The sequence below is a fragment of the Polyodon spathula genome, chromosome 41 (genome assembly GCF_017654505.1).
Source record: "Polyodon spathula isolate WHYD16114869_AA chromosome 41, ASM1765450v1, whole genome shotgun sequence".
NCBI classification, from domain to species: Eukaryota; Metazoa; Chordata; class Actinopteri; order Acipenseriformes; family Polyodontidae; genus Polyodon; species Polyodon spathula.
This window is the reverse complement of record NC_054574.1, coordinates 3,213,366-3,236,906: the sequence shown is the minus strand read 5'-3', so window position 1 is coordinate 3,236,906 and position 23,541 is coordinate 3,213,366. Positions and strand designations below refer to the sequence as shown.

The following is a 23,541-nucleotide window of genomic DNA, read 5'->3' as shown; positions in this document are numbered from 1 at the left end:
TCACCAAACACCCAACCCCAAGTGAGTGATTTGTGCTTCTATATACCCATAGCTCAGCCGGGACTAATTAATTGTTGCTAATTAATAATTCACTTGAATTCCAGCATGTGAACTAATATATACACACCAACAATAACACACAACATAAAACACAAAATATACACACCAACAATAACAAACCACACAACATAAAACACAAAATATACACAGGCGGGGCACCCCGCCACCAGGCTAAACTGACTATTGTTCCTTAAAGGACAATTTTCCCTACACTGGTGCATAACAACCTGCAGTTTAGAATACACTCAAACTAGAGTCAAAGATTAATTACCTTCAGTATGCATGAAATCGAACATATACAGTGGCTCTCAAAAGTATTCACCTCCCTTGGACTTTTCCACATTTTATTGTGTTAAAACATGGAATCAAAATGGATTTAAATTAGGTGTTTTTGCCACTGATCAACACAAAAAAAGTCCATAATGTCAAAGTGAAAAATAAAATCTACAAATTGTTCTAAATTAATTACAAATATAAAACAGAAAATAATTGACTGCATAAGTATTCACCCTCTTTGCTATGACACACCTAAATAAGCTCTGGTGCAACCAATTCTCTTTAGAAGTCACATAATTAGTTGAATGGAGTCCACCTGTGTGTGATTAAGGTGTTAGATACATCTGTCTCTGGGAGGTCCCACAGTTGGTTAATACATTTACATATAACAAAAACTACATCATGAAGTCGAAGGAACATTCAAAGCAAATCCGGAATAGGGTTCTTAAGAACATAAGAAAGTTTACAAACGAGAGGAGGCCATTCGGCCCATCTTGCTCGTTTGGTTGTTAGTAGCTTATTGATCCCAGAATCTCATCAAGCAGCTTCTTGAAGGATCCCAGGGTATCAGCTTCAACAACATTACTGGGGAGTTGATTCCAGACCCTCACAATTCTCTGTGTAAAAAAGTGCCTCCTATTTTCTGTTCTGAATGCCCCTTTGTCTAATCTCCATTTGTGACCCCTGGTCTCTTTTTTCAGGCTGAGAAAGTCCCTTGGGTCGACACTGTCAATACCTTTTAGAATTTTGAATGCTTGAATTAGGTCGCCACGTAATCTTCTTTGTTCAAGACTGAACAGATTCAGTTCTTTTAGCCTGTCTGCATATGACATGCCTTTTAAGCCCGGAATAATTCTGGTCGCTCTTCTTTACACTCTTTCTAGAGCAGCAATATCTTTTTTATAGCTAGGTGACCAGAACTGCACACAATATTCAAGATGAGGTCTTACTAGTGCATTGTACAGTTTTAACATTACTTCCCTTGATTTAAATTCAACACTTTTCACAATGTATCCGAGCATCTTGTTAGCCTTTTTTATAGCTTCCCCACATTGTCTAGATGAAGACATTTCTGAGTCAACAAAAACTCCTAGGTCTTTTTCATAGATTCCTTCTCCAATTTCAGTATCTCCCATATGATATTTATAATGTACATTTTTATTTCTTGCGTGCAGTACCTTACACTTTTCTCTATTAAATGTCATTTGCCATGTGTCTGCCCAGTTCTGAATCTTGTCTAGATCATTTTGAATGACCTTTGCTGCTACAAAAGTGTTTGCCACTCCTCCTACTTTTGTGTCGTCTGCAAATTTAACAAGTTTGCTTACTATACCAGAATCTACATCATTAATGTAGATTAGGAGTAGCAGAGGACCTAATACTGATCCCTGTGGTACACCACTGGTTACCACACTCCATTCTGAGGTTTTTCCTCTAATCAGTACTTTCTGTTTTCTACATGTTAACCACTCCCTAATCCATGTACATGTGTTTCCTTGAATCCCAACTGCCTTCAGTTTGAGAATTAATCTTTTGTGCGGGACTTTGTCAAAAGCTTTCTGGAAATCTAAATAAACCATGTCATATGCTTTGCAATTATCCATTATCGATGTTGCATCCTCAAAAAAATCAAGCAAGCTAGTTAGACATGATCTCCCTTTCCTAAAACCACGTTGACTGTCTCCCAGGACCCTGTTACCATATAGGTAATTTTCCATTTTGGATCTTATTATAGTTTCCATAAGTTTGCATATAATAGAAGTCAGGCTTACTGGTCTGTAGTTACCTGGTTCAGTTTTGTTTCCCTTTTTGTGGATCGGTATTACGTTTGTCAAGAGACTGCTGCATGATCTTGGTTAGCGGTTTGTAAATTACTTCTTTCATTTCTTTGTGTACTACTGGGAGGACCTCATCTGGCCCAGGGGATTTGTTTATTTTAAGAGCTCCTAGTCCCTTTAACACTTCTGCCTCAGGTATGCTAAATTTATTTAAAACTGGATAGGAACTGGATGACATGTGGGGCATGTTGTCAGTATCTTCCTTTGTAAAAACTTGTGAAAAGTAATCATTTAATATATTTGCTATTTTTTTTCTTCATCTACGATTTTGCCATTTGTATCTCTTAAACATTTAATCTCCTCTTTGAATGTTCTCTTGCTGTTGTAATATTGGAAAAACATTTTGGACTTGGTTTTAGCTCCCTTAGCAATGTTCATTTCTATTTCTCTCTGGCCTTTCTAACTTCCTTTTTGACTTGCGTTTGCAGTTCTGTGTACTCTTTCTGCGTACTTTCTTTTTGGTCCTTTTTTAATGCTCTGTAAAGTGCCTTTTTTCACTGAATATTTTTTTTAATTGATCTATTAAACCATTTTGGCAATTTAGTTTTACATTTAGATTTGTCTACTTTAGGGATGTAATTGTTTTGCGCCTCTAGTACTACATTTTTGAAGAACAACCATCCTTCTTCTGTGGGTGTTTTCTCTATTTTACTCCAATCTACTTCCGTTAGTCTCTGTTTCATACCTTCATAGTTTGCTTTTCTAAAACTGTAAACCTTAGCTTTAGTCTTTACTTTTGGGGTTTTAAAAAACACTTCAAATGAGACCATGTTGTGGTCTGAGTTTGCCAGTGGTTCTCTGACCTCTGTTTTAGTTATTTTGTCTGCGTTATTTGAAAAGACTAAATCAAGGCATGCCTCCCCTCTAGTCGGTGCCTTGACAAATTGTGTTAGGAAGCAGTCATTTCCACCATTTCAATTTCATCCTTCATGCTACCCACCGGATTTTCCCATTTTATATGGGGGAAGTTGAAATCCCCCATTAGTATGGCTTCTCCTTTGCTACACGCATTTCTAATGTCATTGTATAACAGATTATTTTGCTCACCGTCTGAATCTGGCGGTCTATAGCATGCTCCTATTATTATGCCCTTTGAATTTTTGTCCGTTATTCTGACCCATATTGATTCAGCTTTATTTTCTTTGTCCAGGTTTAACACCTGGGCTTCAAGACTGTTTCTTATGTATAGCGCTACCCCTCCTCCTCTTCTGTCCTGCTTGTCTTTCCTATACAGTGTATACCCACAAATATTATATTCGTCCCCATCACTCTCAGACAACCACGTTTCTGTAACACCTATCACATCATAGATACTTGTTAGTGCAGTAGCTTCAAGTTCTAGAATTTTGTATCTGATACTTCTAGCATTTAATGGTTGTCTTACCTGAGTTGTTGTTCTTGTTTTGATGCGGTCTCCCTTCTGTTTTTTTGTTGATTTCTCCCCCCTTCCTTTCTAGATTAAATGCTTCTGAACCTGCTCGAGGATCTTTTCTCCAAGTAGACTGGTTCCCTTGTTATTTAAGTGCATTGCGTCCCGTCTATACAGATAGTCCTCGTTGTAGAATGTGGTCCAATGATCAAGATAGGTGAAGCCTTCCCGTGTGCACCACGTCTTCAGCCATGCGTTTTGATTAATTATTTTCAGCTGTCCAAATGGTCCTTTGCAAGGTGCCGGTAGTATACCAGAAAATACCACAGTTTTGGTTTTCTCTCTTAATTTCCTTCCTAGCTCTCTGAATTTGTTTTTCAGGGATTTCGGTCTATCTCTTCCAATGTTGTTTGTACCGATGTGGACAACTCCTGTTCGTTCTAGGAGCCTGTCCACATTCTCAGTGATGTGCTTGACCGAGGCTCCCAGAAGGCAGCACACTGTTGTAGTAAGGGGGTCCAAACTGCGAATTGAACTTGCTGTGTTTCTCAATATGGAGTCCCCAACAATCATGACCTCCCTTCTTTTTGCTGTCTGGTCACCACTGTCAATAGGGTCCTGGATGTTGTTCCTTTCATTCTCTTGTTGTTGGTTCTGCTCATCAAAATTCTGAAGTGACTCAAATCTGTTGGTTGTTTTGATTTCTGGTGGTTGTGTTTGAGGAAGTTTCTTTTTTTCCCTGCTTCTGCCTACCTGACCCCAGCTGTTCTGACCTTCTATCTCCCTGGTGGCTTTCAGTCTGTTTGGGGTGATGCAGACTTCCATGAATTGTGGGTGTGCCAGTTCCTCAAGATCCTGTTGCTGTCTCACTTCTTCCAGCTCCATTTCTAGCATACTTACTAGTTTATGCAAATCCTGGATCGCGCGGCACTTTACGCACACTTGGTTTAGCTCCGCTGGGTTTTCTCGGATTTCCCACATCAAGCAGGTGTCACAGATTACTGGCTTGAAGACCATGTTGAGGGTTTTTTTTTTTTTTTTGAAGTTTAGTTTCTTCTGCAGCCGTCAACCTGCTTTCAAACTGCTTCTAAACTGCTCTGTACTTTTCCACGCCTGTACTTCTCCCACTCGCTGTCGCTGGGAAGACTGCCTCGTCTAACTACGTTGTTCTGCTGTGCTGTTGGCTCCCCCCTTTGAATCAGCTGCTCTGAGTTTCAGCTTGTTTGTTATCAGAAAAATACATGTGGCTGTTTGACTTTGAGTTGCTGCTGTGTTTCCCCAATGCTAAACGCTATGTTTGGCGCAAGCCTAACACCACACATCATCCTGAGAACAGCATCCCTACCGTGAAGCATGGTGGTGGCAGCATCATGCTATGAGGTGCTCCTCTGCATCAGGGCCTGGAAAGCTCGTGAAGACAGAGGGCAAAATGGATGCAGCAAAGTAGAGAGAAATCCTGAAGGAAAACCTACTGAAGTCTGCAAGAGACCTGGGTCTTGGGAGAAGATTCATCTTCCAGCAGGACAATGACCCCAAACATTCAGCCAAAGCCACAATGGAGTGGCTTAAAAACAAAAAGGTCAATGTCCTGGAGTGGCCCAGTCAAAGCCTGGACCTCAATACAATTGAGAATATGTGGAAAGAGTTGAAAATTGCTGTTCACCAAAGGTCCCCATCCAACTTGACGGAGCTTGAGCAATTTTGCAAAGAAGAATGGGCAAAAATTGCAGTGTCCAGATGTGCAAAACTGGTAGTGACTTATTCAAACAGAGTCATGGCTGTAATTGCTGCCAAAGGTGCCTCTACCAAATATTGACTCAAGGGGTTGAATACTAAAGCAATCGATTATTTTCTGTTTTGTACTTGTAATTAATTTAGAACAATTTCTAGATTTTATTTTTCACGTTGACAATATGGACTTTGTTTGTGTTGATCGGTGGCAAAAACTCACTAATTAAATCCATTTTGATTCCATGTTGTAACACAATAAAATGTGGAAAAGTCCAAGGGGGGTGAATACTTTTGAGAGCCACGTTGTATTGTTAGAATAGCTATTAGAAAAAACCAAAAGTGGATCTAAGTTAAATGTCTGATGTGAATGAGTGGATGTATTCTTATGAGCAGGGATCCTAGGAATCAGTTTGCTGCAGAATAACACACAAAAAAAAAAAATTGATTTTCTATGATAACATGGAAAAACACAGACTGAATGTTTGGCGGGCAAAAAACATGCAAGTCTTTTTTGCTTTGTTTGATAATAACCAAATCAATACATGTATAATATATAAACATTAATATAGACAACTGTGCTTTAAATTTACATAAACATACCTGCCTAATAAAACTGCTTCCGGTATTCAAGTTCACTTTACTTCACTATTCAGAGCTGTTCAAAAACGCCAAAAAAAATTTTTAAATCACCCCTAAAGATTGAGTCAGCGAGTTTGGCAAGGACGAATTTCATGCCGATGGTAATGTGTCGTTACACTTGTAGGTAGACCACTGTAGAACACATAGGAAACTCCAAACATAAACTGAATGCAAGGAAACGTAAACAAGATTAGGCTGAAACAGCAAGGCCATCGAAAACACTGAAGCAGACCACTGTGTTTGCAGCATTTCAGCATCGTACAACTGCCAAAGAACAGTGGGAAACGGTTTCTAATTTTGTCAAAATGTGTGAAAGCCAGCATTCTCTGTACAAAGTGGATCAACCAGCAGCTGGAGCTTTTATTTTGCAAGCACATTAGGGAGGTGGTGCCATTCCAAAGAGACCAATTGTAGCTGGAATGCTGCAGCTCTATTTTAACAATAGCCGTCCGGATGATGAAGACTAACTGGGAGTTGAACTAACATGAATAAAATTTTTAAAAAGTACATTTGTTTGTTTTATTGATTAAAGGCTCTGGTAAGCTTGTAACTTGCTTTGTATTTATTTAACAGACGCGTTTTATCCAAAGCGACTTGCACATGTTACACTGGAATACAGTGTAAGGTTACAGTTTAAGAATAATTAGTTGTAAACTAAAATAAAACAGAGACACAGCAAGTGTAACAAGAACAACATCAAGTACTTCCTGTGGTAACTGTTACCCAGTAGCACTGTTTGTGCGTCTTATAATGTGGCAGCAAAAGTTATTTTTAGCCCATATTTTACTTGCGGAATAACAGATTTTTCTTTTTTTATCTGAGAATTTCATTTTTTTTTATTGCGGAAAACAATGATCCCTGTTTCCGAGTGACATCATTCTGTTCTGCCACCTGGCAATCATGTGGACAATGTGAGGGTCTTAGAGTGTATTAGTTATTTAATGTTGTGTGTTGTAAAAGACTTTACCAAAAAATGTCAACTGCACTTATTAAATTAGGCATTTTCCATGGAAAAACAGGAAGAAGAATTGTGCCTCTGTAGCAGCCAGGATGTTCCCACGTCAGATTGTATGTGGAAAGAAGAAGGAGGAGGTGCTGTTGAACTTGAGACAGGTTTATGGAGGGATCCTAAACACCACGACGCCTTTGCGGTAAAGATTGACCCAGCATTTAGTCGTCTATTACACTGCTTACACCAATGACATTCATAGGCATGCGATCATCCAGAAAGAATAGCTTCAAGGGATGTACACACACCTGGCAAACAAGTCATTAAACCTCTCAGATGTACTAGAAACACACAGCCTAGCCACAGACATGTGTGTGTTCTACAGTTGATCTGTAGAATACAATTTAAAAAGTTACTCTAGTGTACATTCCCAGTGGGAGAAAAATACCAGTGAATCAAAAATCTAGAGAGGCTTCCTCTGAAAGGAGTATTACTGAACAGACTGAAGATAACAAAACCTCTTCTAAAATATTTTTAAAAATGAACAATAAAAGCAATATGTATTATCAAAAGTAATGTATTGTTTAATCTCAAACTTGTACATTGTTAATAGAACAAAACACACTGAAATACACCAAGAGGTTTGTATCGGGCCTACTTTCAGCACACTTAATGAACTTTTAATAACGTAATAACTGCATTAAACAAATATGCATTACATGCCTACCTTAAATTACATTTTCTATTATTATTATTATTATTATTATTTTATTAATCCTGAGAGTCACTTTCATCGCTGCCACTTATTAGCAGTTCATTACGCTCAAGCTCCTCCTCATCTTCCTCAGCTTCAATGGTAATGACAGAGACCCGGCGTTTAGTTACAATATTTGCCAGCAGACCTGGCGCATATTGGTGACAGGCGATTATTTGAAGTTTTACGGTAATCAGATATGTGAATATGTACAGCAAAAGGCAACAAGTAACAGTTTTAGGCATAAAAAATATTTTATTAAAAGATTTGCTTCATATTCTCAGCCTTACAATTCATATAAAATAGTTACTTACAATTTTCTTTGCAGGAGAGGACGTCAGGGAGATGCTGTCACATTTAGAATGCTTTTCTCTAAGTCCATCCATGTGCCCCAGTCTTTTGGTAGCAATAGCCTTAGATATTTGTTTGCTCCCTTCTTATAAATGTAAAACAAAATCTATTTCTTTTCAACAGCAGCAGAGTTTTCCAGGCCCTGAACCCATTCCCCAAGTACCAGGTGGTCTTCCAGTGCCATTGTTCACCTATCAAGCTGCCGGATGTCTAAAGATGTGTTCCTCTCCTCCTCCTCCTCCTCCTCCTCGTCTCTGCTACAGCAAGACTATTCCTGAAGATTTTGCACATTCTGCTGTTACAGGAATAGAAAGAACACAGAACACAGTTTCAGCTCCTGTTGTTTTCAGCTCCTCTAGTCCTGTTGGTAGAGGACCTGCCTTGGAAATGACTGAAAGCAGTGGCTATACTCAACCTTTCTCAGGCTTTGGCTTTGGACAGCAACTTCCTTCCAATCCCTATTCAGAATTTTCCAAGGGCGCTTTTAGGTTTGGTAGCTGCAGTGCTTTTGGTAATACTCCTGCAGTTTCAGCTCCTGCAAATGCAACTTTAGTCAGCGGATCAGGCATTAAATCGGGCAAAAATATCTTTGGTCAGCCAGCGAGTAGTTTTGCATTCTCCAGTGGCAGGATGTTTGTACAGTCTCCCTGCATTGATTCAGGACTTGTAGAAATTGATAGCAGCAATGGTCTTTGTCTGGGAATCTCTAACACAGCTGTTCCAGAAGAGTGCAGTTTACATGAAAGTAAAGACCCATTATCATCACTCACCAACTTTAAGCATTTGGTCTGTAATGATGAATTGACCTCACTGGTGAATGAGTCTTCATTACCTACCCAATTTGCTCCAGTCGTTGACACAGTTGAGATGAGCCAGCTACAAACAAAACTTCGAAAATCAAAAATTAAGTAAGTCATTTTTTCACTTGTACATTTTACTTTTTTACCTGCAGTATTTTGTTTAAATTCCCAATAAAATCTAATTATTATTAATATTATTATTATTATTATTATTATTATTATTATTATTATTATTATTATTATTGTTATTAATAGTCGTAGTCATAGTAGTAGTCACCATGTGGGATTAAGGCAGTGGTCCTCAAAGTGGTGCCCGCGGGTAAACTCGTGCCCGTGAAGCCAGGCCATCGTGCCCGCAGCAGCTGTTTTTAAATTATGGGTTGTAGTGTGGGAAAATAAAGAAAGCTTTAAACAAGTTTTCCAACAAAAGCGCCACAGCAGTCTGTTGACAGCGCTGCTCGCTTATGCTGTGCTTGTACGTACTCGACATTTTTTCTTTTTTTCTTGAAGGACCTCAGCGATACGATCAACCAATTGAATATCTGCATTTTCTGTGCGGTAGTCCAATCATAAATTAGCTGGGTGGGACATAAACTGTGTCTGTTTTATCTGCAAGTACTGACTGACAGTAAGTTTAACCAACAGGAGAGTCAAATATCTGCCAAGTTTTACACAGCTGTCCAATCATAAGCAAGCAGAGGGTGTACACCATATTCTGCATGAAAAATGAAAGATCTGGCAGCTGTCCAATCATTCGTAAGCAGAGTTGGGGTGTTAATATGCCGGGTAAGCACTGAATTTCGCCGACTGTTATTGAGAAAAATAATACATTTCAGTATTTAGAATTTAATTCTCTCTCGCTATATTTTTTAATTTCACCAGGCAAGTGAAACCCCGTAGTATATTTAGTTACGAATCCACTTTCTCTGAATAATTGTACTGGAGATGAGCGATCTTTAAAACAGAGTAGTGTTGACAAATTTGCCAAATTGAAACAAAGCGATGTCCTCTTTTATTTTAGTTTATTCACGGTTATCTGTGTAAACATGCTATTCAAAAATATTTGCATTGCATATTTTTTGTAAATTATTTAAAGAATAAGCACAGCACGCACAAATAATTCCTGAGGCATGTCCTTATCAGAGTGTACCAAGAGTAACTCCCACTAAAACTCTATATACACAATCTATATACACAGACACACACATACTGGATCTGTTGCAGGAACGCAGTGTTTAAGATAAGAACCTATGCAATAGTCAGCGTGTCTGCAAACAGGCAAGTAAGATCAATTTATGCCTGTGCCCAAATTACTTTGGGGACCACTGGATTAAGAACGACCGGGCTCATAGAGGAAACCCAGAACACCACACTTCCAGTCACTGTTTAACAATCTGTGTAATTGATTCATTTGATAAAACTTTTTGTTATAGTTGTTCTTCATTCTGTGTAAATAGAATCTTTCCAGACACTTCCCAATGACTCAAACAGTAGTAACCCGTCAGCCAGGTGCAATCACCCAGTGAACTTGACTATCAAAATATCTGTACCACTTTCATATTTCTATTTAATTCCACATGTATATTCTTCCATCCACAATAGCAGCGATTATTTTGCGAGTATTACCTTTAAGAAGGATTTGTCGACAGATATTAAATACATCAAAACACAGCTATTTATTAATGTGATGATTCCAAAAGAAGCGAAGCTGGCCTCCCGTCACCATTACAGTGAGTGCCAGTCAATGGCAAGTAACTTCTGTATTCCGCTCATGAACTGAAGCCTGTAATTAGACCGCCCCAGTTAAAGGGAGGAATTCTGACACCCACTGATAGATGGCTCTCTTTATTTCTCTTCCCAAATGAGCCACAGCCCAGCTAGGCGAGCGTTCACAGTGAACTGTGTTAGGCTACTTGAACGGTTTACTGAACATTTAACAATGGCGCTTAGATCAACTTCGCATTTAGCTGCACTAATGGCTTCATCAGTCATATTAAACAAATGTTTGGATGATAGCAACCTTAATAGCGTTCAGTTGGTTGAAATTTTTAACATAACGTCACTTAGATAAAAGCATCCGCCTAATAAATAGGTTTTATATTGAGTAGCCTAATAAAACATGAGAAACTCTACATGACTTTTGAAATAGTTTAATAATGGTATGATTTAATAGTGAAACCTACAATGCAATACATGACGGTTCAGCTGTAGAGATGCTACACATATTCCTCCATTCAATGCCAGTTCTGTGCAAGGCTGTGTTTTGAGTAGCCCATTTAAAATATTGAAATCATCCTTAGTCACTTTATTTAAAAGGACAAAGCTGGTGACCTTAAGAACGCTTATGAGTTTAAAAATAAGCGAAGCACCACTAAAATAAGTGCTTCGCTTATTTTAAATTCATAAACGTTCTTACATTCACCAGCTTTGTTATTTTTTTGTTGTTTGTTTTTCTTGTATCAGCCCAGGTTGTGGTTTAATTAGCAGCTTTGTATTTACTGCAGTATGCTATCTTGCAGCTTCGTTTGTGCTGCGGTGTAAATCCTGCGGTTTAATGAGTAACTGTGTTTGTAACCATTTATAAAATCAAGAATATCAACTAACCAATTTTTCTTTTTTTCTTTCTTTTTAAATTATGTAAACGGACCCTTATACAAATTAGATATTAGAACATTTCAGACTAAATAGTTAATGTTTATGATCAGCAATATACATAGGCCTATACATTTTACCATTTTTAAACATATTTTACCAATTTTATATAAAAAAAAACTTTTTTTAATTCACATTATATTATAAACATAACATATAATATAAGCATACCTGATGTAACTCTTTCGGCTTCTTGCTTTGTAAAACCATTGACAAAACTTGTCCATCGCTGAGAGTCAAAGAAATGTTCTACCATCTAGTAGCCATTTTTGTTCGCGTTAAACTGCCTCTTTAGCGCGTTCGCCACCGTTTGCAAATGTTCGCCCAGCTGAATGCACCCCTGATTCTTACCTGCTTCCATTAGCCCCTCCCCTGGACTAAACCAATACAATATAAACTGTCATTAAATTACATTTCCATACTCATCGCCCTATTGGCTTTAACACATACAATACACACACATAGTTACCACGGCTCAGAACTAAACTTCCTTTCTTTACAGGCGCAGAGTACCGGCAGAACAGCGATCAGGTGCCTTCCCCATCAGGTAAGTTTAACACTTACTGCTTATAAAAACCCTTGTTATTTCTACCCTGAAAGGTTTTATATCGCCGCAGCAGAGATGCCAACTGCTACAATTTGGCAGTAGCAGCTTCTATTTCAGCTTCTGTCACAGAAAAGAGGTATAATACCACGGTTTTTATTAAATAAATAAATGATGGATAGTCCCTGAACGTTTATAAAATATTATTTCAATGCCATGTCTGTTTTCCAGTTTTTTTTTTTTTTAAACAAATGAATGGTTCTTAAATAATACTGTATTTCACTGACAGTTTGTGGTGGCATTTTAACTCACATGTTAAAGGCTCTGAGACGGGTTGCTTAGTAACCAGTTTAGGGGTCCTTCAACCGCTGCTCAAATGTCGCCCTGTTATAATTATCGTTGCACGTTTACTTGGCTTCTTGTCTTGTCAGTAACGTTGTGATGAAGTCACGGTGGACACTGATTCAGTGATTTTAGTAGAGAAAGAACATTGAACTTTACCAACACAACTTGAAATTCCACCTTAACTAAAAATAAATATATAAAACAATTTCATGGTTTAGCTAATGATGTTGAACTGTTGTTATTCCTCATTCTGCATTGCCAAAGGATGCCGTTTTTACATATGTGCAGTTTTGATGGAATTTTTCTTAATCAATGGTTCTCAGATGTCTGGCATCCAGAAATCAAAAATCTTTCTCCTCAGCTTAAGTCCCCTTCCCCTTGAGGGAAGTTCCTCGCTTCCCGGCCTTGAAGGTCGATCAGTTCGGCCTCACCAAAGTGAGGGTGGTTCTCCGAGTAGTCAAGGGGAAACCCCAATTCTGTTGCTACAATTTTATAATGTGATACTTTGTACTGTGATATTTTGTAACATTTGTAAGTCATCCTGGATAAGGGTGTCTGCTACGAAATAAATAAATAAATAAATAAATAAATAAATAATAATACTATTCTTCTTCTTCTTCAGTCACAAGCACTCAGTCCCTTTATGCAGGCCTGGCTCCTGTCCCATGAGGTAATGGTTACATTTCTATTTCGGGGTTATGATAATACTTTACATCACAAATGGGATTTAATTGCTGAAGTCTCATGAGGCTTTCAGACTCCTGTTTCCATACAAAAAAAAAACCTGTCAATTGTATGGCTTTTTAGCGTGAGAAGGCGATTTACTTAACGTCGTTCTGTGTTTTGGCCACGCACTTCCACTAGTGTGAGGTATAGGTGTGCTGCGTCACATAAGTCATGACTGTGGGGAGTTTTTAAACAGCTTGGAAACTTGGCCATTGACACACACGCTCAATAAGAGAACAACACGTACATTGGAGTTTAACTTCATTTTTGTTGTTCATACTTCTGTATATTAGGTTTTGAAATATGCAACATTAAGTACAGTGGATGAAGCGGCTCCTTTAGAACGGCAGTCATATGTTTGTTTTCCTGGAGTGGTAGAAAGAAGATGATATAGGTGTCATTTCCCCCCAGGTTGTGCTGATCAGGGTTCATGGACTCATTTTATAAGCTGGAATCAAATGTTCCTCGGGGTGCTGATAGGGTTACTGCCATACCATGAACGGATAATGAAAATACAATTGCTGGGAATGTGTACTGTCTAACAGAAGTGTAAATGTGACTTGGTTCCAGCAGTTTAGAAACAAGGGAAGAACTTTATAACCCTTCAAGAAGCAGAGCCTCCTCGTTACCCTGGACACAGCTGTTTGACCTCCAGCATCAGGTAATGAGTTCTCTTGACCACATTACTGTTACAGTTTGTAAAGCTGCCTCATTATGTGAGCACACATCTCACCCGGTTAAGATTAGTGATTTTTGTTCAGAGGAATGATTGTAATCTGTACCGTTGTAATACGTAGGAGATAATTGAGGTATTTCTTTCTTTACGAAATGACTATGTGTAATTGTTAACATTATTTAAAGATTTAGAAGTTCCCGATTTAATGTGTATGTCTGGACATCATTTAATTTATTATTTTAATGTTAAACCAGCTGTTTCTTTTTGTATTGTACTGGATAATGTTCAAACCTCTCACTCAAAATCCATTCTGTGTAACTTCTTTTGAGAATGTGACCATTGTTTCCAGCTCTTTAAGCCCCAAAGTGAAATATTAAATGCAGGTACAGTAAAAATCTGCCATCACCTTATCTCCCTGTTTTGTGGCATGAAAACATATTGAAATAGAAAATACACAGCAAGTGCCCTGGCGACAGGGATATAGTCTAATTTCCTCTTCTAATACACAACTGAACTGTAATATATAATTAAACTATGGATAAATATGTTTGGTGCCACTCTACAGCAAGTTTATATTCTTTCCTTGTATTGCAGGACGGCTACTGGCAGTTCAGTCCAGAGTTGGGCTCCCTACTACAGATGGATGTGGATTATTTTGCGAATGTCTTCCTCAAGGAAAAAGGCATCCTGTCTTTAGGTAAAGTTTTCATTTTGTACTGTTCAAAAGCTTGAGTCCAAGTATGTTGACTATGCATATCACTGTTAATATGGATGTATTAGAGGTAACAGCATGTATGTCCTAAGTATGTGTATGTCTGCTTATCCATGTGTGATAAAGCTTGATTAGAACATTCTTTAGTGCTCGCTATTGAGAGTCTTCGAATCTGAGGTTATAAGGAGGTGGTTCTGATCACTCTAATTGTGCAATTTCAGCTGTAGAGGGTGTGTGTTACTAACATACTTTATGTATGCTGTGAATACTTTTTGTTTGTGGCAGCAATTGTAAAGAATATAGGCTATAGGGCAATGCAAAGAGGTATTAATTATATTTTACTATTCAAGACTTAAGAACATCTTAAAAAAAATTATCTTAGCAACAATATCAACATGTATTACAATGCACGTTGCCTTATTCATGAACTGAATGCTGATATTTATGATTTTATGAAGATTACGAAAAGTAAGAAATGGTCTGCAGTGAAAAATGTAAGCAGCATACACTTTCTATCTCTGATCAGAACATCACAACTAGAACACAACTACAGAAAGCAGTTACTAGTCCTGAAAGCTTGCCACTCCCCAGTGCTGAACAATCAGTTTTGTTCAAGGGACTGAGATTTGTACCAACAAAAAAGGTAGCTGATGAATTCACGCCATCAATGATATGCAACATTGTTTCCAACGTCTGCGTCTACATGCCCACTTCACAGAAACTGATCCTAATACCTCATCTACTCCCCTTACTAGTTCCATGCATCCCGATATATCAATACAAACAAACGAAACCAACCGGGACACCCCCTTCAGGTGAATTCCAAGCATGAGATTTTTTCATCAACAAATGTGAAAGAGAAATTCAACAAATACATTTTAACCAACCTATGAAACAGCATAACCTATCTAAAGAGGAACACATTGCACTGCGAAACATACAAAACCGATTTGACATTTTAGTAAAACCTTCTGACAGAGGAGGAGCAGTAGTTGTCTGGAGTAAAGACCTCTGTACAAAAGAGCCCAAAACAACTTTCTGACACTGATTTCTACACTAAGAACTCACTGTGTACAGGCCACTGTCATTTCCACTATTAATGATGCTATCTCAAACAATGTGTTCCCCACATCTTCACGCAATCTAATAGTGGGAAACCCCCATTGCAGTCCTTTTTACTCACTTCCGAAAGTCTACAAACCAAACACCAGGCCGTCCAGTTGTGTCAGCCTGTTCCTGTCCCACCTAAATGATCTCCTAGTTTCTTGATGAAATCTTCAAACACCTTGTTGAATTAATGCCCTCCTATTTTAAAGACTACACATTTTCTTAAACAATTGGATAATTTCAAAGAACAGCACCATTGTGATAATAATATTATTATTAAAAGTCTGTACAGTGTTATACCAAATAATGAAGGTTTAATTGCAATGAAACACTTTCTTGATGAACGGATAGTGAAAGAACCTCCAACAGATAACCTTGTGAGACTGACTGAACTTGTTCCCACATTGAATTGTTTTTCCTTTGATGGTAATTTTTACCCTCAAGTAAGCGGTGTTAGCATGGGAACTAAAATGGGACCATCATATGCCTGCCTTTTTGTGGGATCAATTGGAAACAAATGTTTATAGCAATACAATGGAAACACACCAAGGCTATATCTTAGGTACATAGACGACATCTTTGGAATTTCCACGAACTCCAGTGAGTATTTTAAACAGTTCATTCAGTCAGTAAAAAATTTCCACCCAGCCCTAGATTTCACATGGAACATAATCAGAAACTGGCAATAGTTTACCTTTCCTAGACATTTCCATCACTGTTTTGAATTCCACCATTAACACCACTGTCTACTACAAACCAACTGATTCTCATTCATATATGCAGTATGACTGCTCACACCCTAAGGCTTGCCGTGACTCTATTCCCTATTCACAACTGTTAAGAGTCACACTTATTTGCAGAGACGATCAAGATTTCTTCATCAAAAGTGAGGAAATGTGTCTTTTTTTTGGAAATTGTGGCTTTCTGGACAAGATCATCACTAAAGCTAAATCCCGCATTTCAAATATAAATAGAAAAAATGTGTTATATTATAACAATATACAACATACAGATAGAATCCCTCTGGTCCTCACTTACCACCCAACCAACAGAAAGATGCAGACAATTGTGCAAAGAAACTTAAATTTGGGACTATATTACACTGCGAATGTATACACAATAAAAGTTTCTGGTTTTATCTTGATTTAAATGTGTTTTAATGATTTTTTCTTCCCACAAATGACAGTTAGCCGTGTTATAAGTGGTATAAACCACTTTGGGCCTTGCGGTTCCGATGATATATACCCTGTCTGGGGTGATTATCACCACCCCAGGCATGGTATATATCATGGGAACCACACGGCCCGTCGTGGTTTATAGTTTACACATATATATATATCAAATGTAATGTAAAACCTGTATAAACATATACTAAACATATACAAATGTCTCTTTATAGGTGTCAAATCAAGTGAAGAAATATTAAGGCTTGTTGCAACGATGTTAGCACTGCAGCTAATACGATATATGGAGCAACTGGAAGGAATTATTTTCAAGTCTCTCTTTCAACTAGATGACACGGTGCATCAAAGGTATGTTTACTCATTGCTGTTCTGCAGTTTACAGGCCAGGGTCATAATGCACACTGATAAATAAGTACAGTAGTCTCCACATATAGGAACACCTCCTAAGAGAACACTTCGGCTAAGGGAACAACCTTGTGATGAAAACGATTTTTCCCCATTGTAAATGTTCCGGCTAAAGACACAGGAACCTCATGTAAAATGACACCACCTTGGCACCAATAGTGATTTGTTCACCAAGGATAAAGTACTGTTTGTGAAAAAGCAACTTGTCATCATGAGAGTGTCTTGAGGGACACAGATTGGTTTATTAAATCTTTCCAGAATTGCCGTCATATCATTGAATTCTTTTGTATTCTGATTTTCAAGAGTGCATCTCATCGCTACAAAATAGCATGTAAACAAAACGGCAAAATGCTCTGATGTTTCTCTTTGGAAAAACTTAAATTGTTCGAGCTCTTGAAAAAAACCTGAATCGGACACAAGTCACCTAACAATTTGGTGTTTCCCGTTCTGGTGAGTTGCTCCACCATGCTGTTAAATAACGTGCATGTCTTGTATAGTGCTGCTTCATTTTGTAACATGTGTAGGGGTGCTGTGTTAATTTAGTTTGACAGTTAGTTTATTAACATTCATGGGTATATAAGGACCTTTTTATTTTATTGTGTTACATGTTCCCATGTGTAGCTACAGCTGTTTAAGGCGTGTGATTTGTTTTAATTATTATCTTTTAAATTGCAGTGCTCTCTGGCTGTTTCTATTACAGCTCCAAGATGGCTTCACATGGACCACTCAAACTACATTCCCCATCATCATCCTGCTCACTGGTAAATCCATCTGTTATGTATGTGAGTAAGAGGATGATGGGAAATGTAGTTTCAGTGAAGCCATCTTGGAGGCAGTGGAATGATGTGGTCAAAATGTAAAAAAAAAAAAAACAATTCACACACCTTATTTAAACAGTTGTAGCAACACATGGGAACGTGTAACACAGTAAAACAAAAGGTCCTTATATAGCCTTTAAGTTAACCCTAAGTAACACCCATTATGTTTGCCTCTGCCACTGTGATAGCCATAGTACATAGCGATTTAAGCTTTTGACCGTGTTGGTTTTTTACAAAGGAAGATACTGACAACATGCCCCACATGTCATCCAGTTCCTATCCAGTTTTAAATAAATTTAGCATACCTGAGGCAGAAGTGTTAAAGGGACTAGGAGCTCTTAAAATAAACAAATCCCCTGGGCCGGATGAGATCCTCCCAGTAGTACTCAAAGAAATGAAAGAAGTAATTTACAAACCGCTAACCAAGATCATGCAGCAGTCTCTTGACACAGGGGTGGTACCGACAGACTGGAAAATTGCAAACGTAATACCGATCCACAAAAAGGGAAACAAAACTGAACCAGGCAACTACAGACCAGTAAGCCTGATTTCTATTATATGCAAACTTATGGAAAGTATAATAAGATCCAAAATGGAAAATTACCTATATGGTAACAGGGTCCTGGGAGACAGTCAACATGATTTTAGGAAAGGGAGATCGTGTCTAACTAACTTGCTTGATTTTTTTGAGGATGCTACATCGATAATGGATAATTGCAAAGCATATGACATGGTTTATTTAGATTTCCAGAAAGCTTTTGACAAAGTCCCGCACAAAAGATTAATTCTCAAACTGAACGCAGTTGGAATTCAAGGAAACACATGTACATGGATTAGGGAGTGGTTAACATGTAGAAAACAGAAAGTACTTATTAGAGGAAAAACCTCAGAATGGAGTGTGGTAACCAATGGTGTACCACAGGGATCAATATTAGGTCCTCTGCTATTCCTAATCTACATTAATGATTTAGATTCTGGTATAGTAAGCAAACTTGTTAAATTTACAGACGACACAAAAGTAGGAGGAGTGGCAAACACTGTTGCAGCAGCAAAGGTCATTCAAAATGATCTAGACAAGATTCAGAACTGGGCAGACACATGGCAAATGACATTTAATAGAGAAAAGTGTAAGGTACTGCATGCAGGAAATAAAAATGTACATTATAAATATCATATGGGAGATACTGAAATTGGAGAAGGAATCTATGAAAAAGACCTAGGAGTTTTTGTTGACTCAGAAATGTCTTCATCTAGACAATGTGGGGAAGTTATAAAAAAGGCTAACAAGATGCTTGGATACATTGTGAACAGTGTTGAATTTAAATCAAGGGAAGTAATGTTAAAACTGTACAATGCACTAGTAAGACCTCATCTTGAATATTGTGTGCAGTTCTGGTCACCTCGCTATAAAAAAGATATTGCTGCTCTAGAAAGAGTGCAAAGAAGAGCGACCAGAATTATTCTGGGCTTAATAGGCATGTCATATGCAGACAGGCTAAAAGAATTGAATCTGTTCAGTCTTGAACAAAGAAGACTACGTGGCGACCTAATTCAAGCATTCAAAATTCGAAAAGGTATTGACAGTGTCGACCCAAGGGACTTTTTCAGCCTGAAAAAAGAAACAAGGACCAGGGGTCACAAATGGAGATTAGACAAAGGGGCATTCAGAACAGAAAATAGGAGGCACTTTTTTACACAGAGAATTGTGAGGGTCTGGAATCAACTCCCCAGTAATGTTGTTGAAGCTGATACCCTGGGATCCTTCAAGAAGCTGCTTGATGAGATTCTAGGATCAATAAGCTACTGACAACCAAACGAGCAAGATGGGCCGAATGGGCTCCTCTTGTTTGTAAACTTTCTTATGTTCTTATGTTTACTTTAGTTTTATTAACGTTTGTTTTTATGCTACTTTATTATTATAGTTTATTAACATAACTTGCCTGTTTTGAAATAGCCAGTAAGATTGCTCTCTCTAACAAGTGTTCCAACATGTGCAGATTCAGTGGCTCTCAAAAGTATTCACCCCCCTTGGACTTTTCCATATTTTACTGTGTTACAACATGGAATCAAAATGGATTTAATACAACACAAAAAAAGTCCATAACGTCAAAGTGAAAAATAAAATCTACAAATTGTTCTACATTAATTACAAATACAAAACAGAAAATAATTGATTGCATAAGTATTCACCCCCTTGAGTCAATATTTGGTAGAGGCACCATTGGCAGCAATTATTGACTCTATTTGTCTATTTGAGTTTCTACATGCTTTGCACATCTGGACACTGCAATTTTTGCCCATTCTTCTTTGCAAAATTGCTCAAGCTCCGTCAAGTTGGATAGGGACCTTTGGTGAACAGCAATTTTCAACTCTTTCCACATATTCTCAATTGGATTTAGGTCTGGGCTTTGACTGGGCCACTCCAGGACATTGACCTTTTTGTTTTTAAGCCACTCCAGTGTGGCTTTGGCTGTATGTTTGGGGTCATTGTCCTGCTGGAAGATGAATCTTCTCCGAAGACCCAGGTCTCTTGCAGACTTCAGCAGGTTTTCCTCCAGGATTTCTCTCTACTTTGCTGCATCCATTTTTCCCTCTATCTTCACTAGCTTTCCAGGCCCTGACGCAGAGAAGCATCCCCATAGCATGATGCTGCCACCACCATGCTTCACAGTAGGGATGATGTTCTCAGGATGTTGTGTGGTGTTAGGCTTGCGACAATCATTGCGCTTAGTGTTGAGGCCAAAAAGCTCTATTTTGGTCTCATCAGACCATAGAATCTTCTTCCACTTGGTCTCAGAGTCTCGCACATGCTTTCTGGCAAACTCTAGCTGAGATTTGATGTGAGTTTTTTTCAACAATGGCTTTCTTTTTGCCACTCTCCCATAAAGGCCAGTTTTGTGAAGCACCCGGTCTATTGTTGCCGTATGCACAGTGTCTCCCAGCTCAGCCATGGAAGATTGTAACTCCTTTAGAGTTGCCATAGGCCTCTTGGTGGGCTCCCTGACTAGCACCCTTCTCTCCCGGATACTCCGTTTTTGAGGACGGCCTGTTCTAGACAGATTCACAGTTGTGTCATATTCTGTCCATTTCTTAATAATGGACTTTACTGTGCTCTGGGGGATATTCAATGCCTTGGAAATGTTCTTATATCCTACCCCTGATTTGGTGCTTTTGAAGAACCTTATTCCGGATTTGCTTTGAATGTTCCTTCATCTTCATGATGTAGTTTTTGTTAGGAAGTGTACTAACCAACTGTGGGACCTCCCAGAGATAGATGTATTTAACCTGAAATCATGTGAAACACCTTAATTGCACATAGGTGGACTCCATTCAACTAATTATGTGACTTCTAAAGACAATTGGTTGCACCAGAGCTAATTTAGGTATGTCATAGCAAAGGGGGTGAATTATTTTCTGTTTTATATTTGTAATTAATTTAGAACAATTTCTATGTTGTAACACAATACAATGTGGAAAAGACCAAGGGGAGTAAATACTTTTGAGAGCCACTGTATGTCACAACCAGTACAGGTGCGAACTTTGGCTGATTAACTTGACAACCAGTATACTTTAGGAGGGTTGAGATAGGGGCTGGGTGCCAGAGTTGGGTTAAAGTGTAAGTACATTTGCAATTAAATGCGATCAAGAAATAGACACCACACATTTGCATCTGAATCTGTTTAAAAAGAGCAGCATTTGCTTTTGCCAGAATGATGGGTCAGCAAGACATAGTAGCTGCATAGCACAGATGCACTTCTTTTAAATTGGAGCACTAATGGCCTGAGATTGAATGAAGTATTTGGAGATATATATGGAAATACGCGTCACTCAAGGGATGAAACGGTTGTTCGACGTCGTCAAGGTCTGGTACCCTTGAAAAGGAAGGTACAATGAAATGAAAAGGCACTCAGTTGATATGCTTACTTCTTCCTCCATCTTACATGAGCATCTGGGAGGTTACAAGACCAGCTCTGCAATGTCCTGATTTTTAGTCCAGTGAGAATCATGTTTTAGTCACTTTATTTTTTGACTTTCAATCTTACGAAGTCAACCCTTTGATTTATTTTCTTGCAGATCAGAACACTGGGGCTCGGTGAAAAAAGCAGTGGATTGGGTAAAGGTGGCAGACTGGCGCTATCCATCCATTTACTGGCGACTGGAGCTTGGAAGAGACTGGGAATCAACCACACGCCAGCTGCTGTGTATTGACCCAGTGAAGCAGAACTCTCCCCTGCATCTAGTGGGCATCACATGTTTTAAACCTGGCTGCTTCCCAAAAGGTGGATTCAGTTAGCCGATTCCTGCCAATGAAGAAGGGACATTGTATTAATTCAGGACCAAGCATTTTTCAGTGGGATGCTCCCCCAGGACCAGGTGTTTTTTGGCTGTAGTTGACTCTCTTCCTATAAAGATTCAGTAGCATCTTGGAAACGGTGTCCTTTTTTTCAGAACACTCTGTGGAACATTATAAAGTATTTCAGAAACCATAAAAATGTTTTGCTTTTTTTCAATACTGTATATAATATATATATATATATATATATATATATATATATATATATATATATATATATATATATATGTATACAAATGTGTTATTCTATCACCTGAGGGACCTTACAATACTTCTAAGTTTTGTTGAAAAATATTGTTGTTTGCAAGTAGAAACCATAATAGTGATCACATGATGATAATCAGGCAAACATTTACAAATCATAAAAACATGATGCAAACATTTACAAATAATAAAAAAAACATGATGCAAACATTTACAAATCATGAAATGCAGATAATTAAATGTTTCAAGTTTGTTCCATTTCAGTAGTTAAAAAAAACAAACCTAGAAATGTGACCATGACACTCCTGGTGTAGGTGATCTTTCACTGTCTAGTGCATATGGGATTGTACATTAGGAGTGAAAATGACAGCAGACCTGGTCTGATGTAGAGGAAGATGAGAGTTAACAGATGTGGCTGCTAACAATATCATATGGGAAATACTGAAATTGGAGAAGGAATCTATGAAAAAGACCTAGGAGTTTTTGTTGACTCAGAAATGTCTTCATCTAGACAATGTGGGGAAGCTATAAAAAAGGCTAACAAGATGCTCGGATACATTGTGAAAAGTGTTGAATTTAAATCAAGGGAAGTAATGTTAAAACTGTACAATGCACTAGTAAGACCTCATCTTGAATGTTGTGTGCAGTTCTGGTCACCTCGCTATAAAAAAGATATTGCTGCTGTAGAAAGAGTGCAAAGAAGAGCGACCAGAATTATTCCGGGCTTAAAAGGCATGTCATATGCAGACAGGCTAAAAGAATTGAATCTGTTCAGTCTTGAACAAAGAAGACTACGTGGCGACCTAATTCAAGCATTCAAAATTCTAAAAGGTATTGACAGTGTCGACCCAAGGGACTTTTTCAGCCTGAAAAAAGAAACAAGGACCAGGGGTCACAAATGGAGATTAGACAAAGGGGCATTCAGAACAGAAAATAGGAGGCACTTTTTTACACAGAGAATTGTGAGGGTCTGGAATCAACTCCCCAGTAATGTTGTTGAAGCTGACACCCTGGGATCCTTCAAGAAGCTGCTTGATGAGATTCTGG

At 38.2% G+C, this 23,541-nt stretch overlaps 1 protein-coding gene across 1 annotated transcript in view; it reads left to right on the top strand.

The window, feature by feature from the left end:
- LOC121305084 (protein mono-ADP-ribosyltransferase PARP4-like) overlaps nucleotides 1-22,342 on the top strand; it is a 69,652-nt gene extending 47,310 nt beyond the window's left edge. The window contains exons 23-30 of the mRNA XM_041236615.1: nucleotides 6,933-7,064; nucleotides 8,091-8,875; nucleotides 11,922-11,966; nucleotides 12,931-12,978; nucleotides 13,605-13,695; nucleotides 14,305-14,407; nucleotides 16,929-17,061; nucleotides 22,011-22,342. Coding sequence (XP_041092549.1) covers nucleotides 6,933-7,064; nucleotides 8,091-8,875; nucleotides 11,922-11,966; nucleotides 12,931-12,978; nucleotides 13,605-13,695; nucleotides 14,305-14,407; nucleotides 16,929-17,061; nucleotides 22,011-22,230 — 1,557 coding nt within the window. The 3' untranslated portion in view covers nucleotides 22,231-22,342. The remainder of the gene's footprint in view (nucleotides 1-6,932; nucleotides 7,065-8,090; nucleotides 8,876-11,921; nucleotides 11,967-12,930; nucleotides 12,979-13,604; nucleotides 13,696-14,304; nucleotides 14,408-16,928; nucleotides 17,062-22,010) is intronic.
- Nucleotides 22,343-23,541: the final 1,199 nt, after the last annotated feature.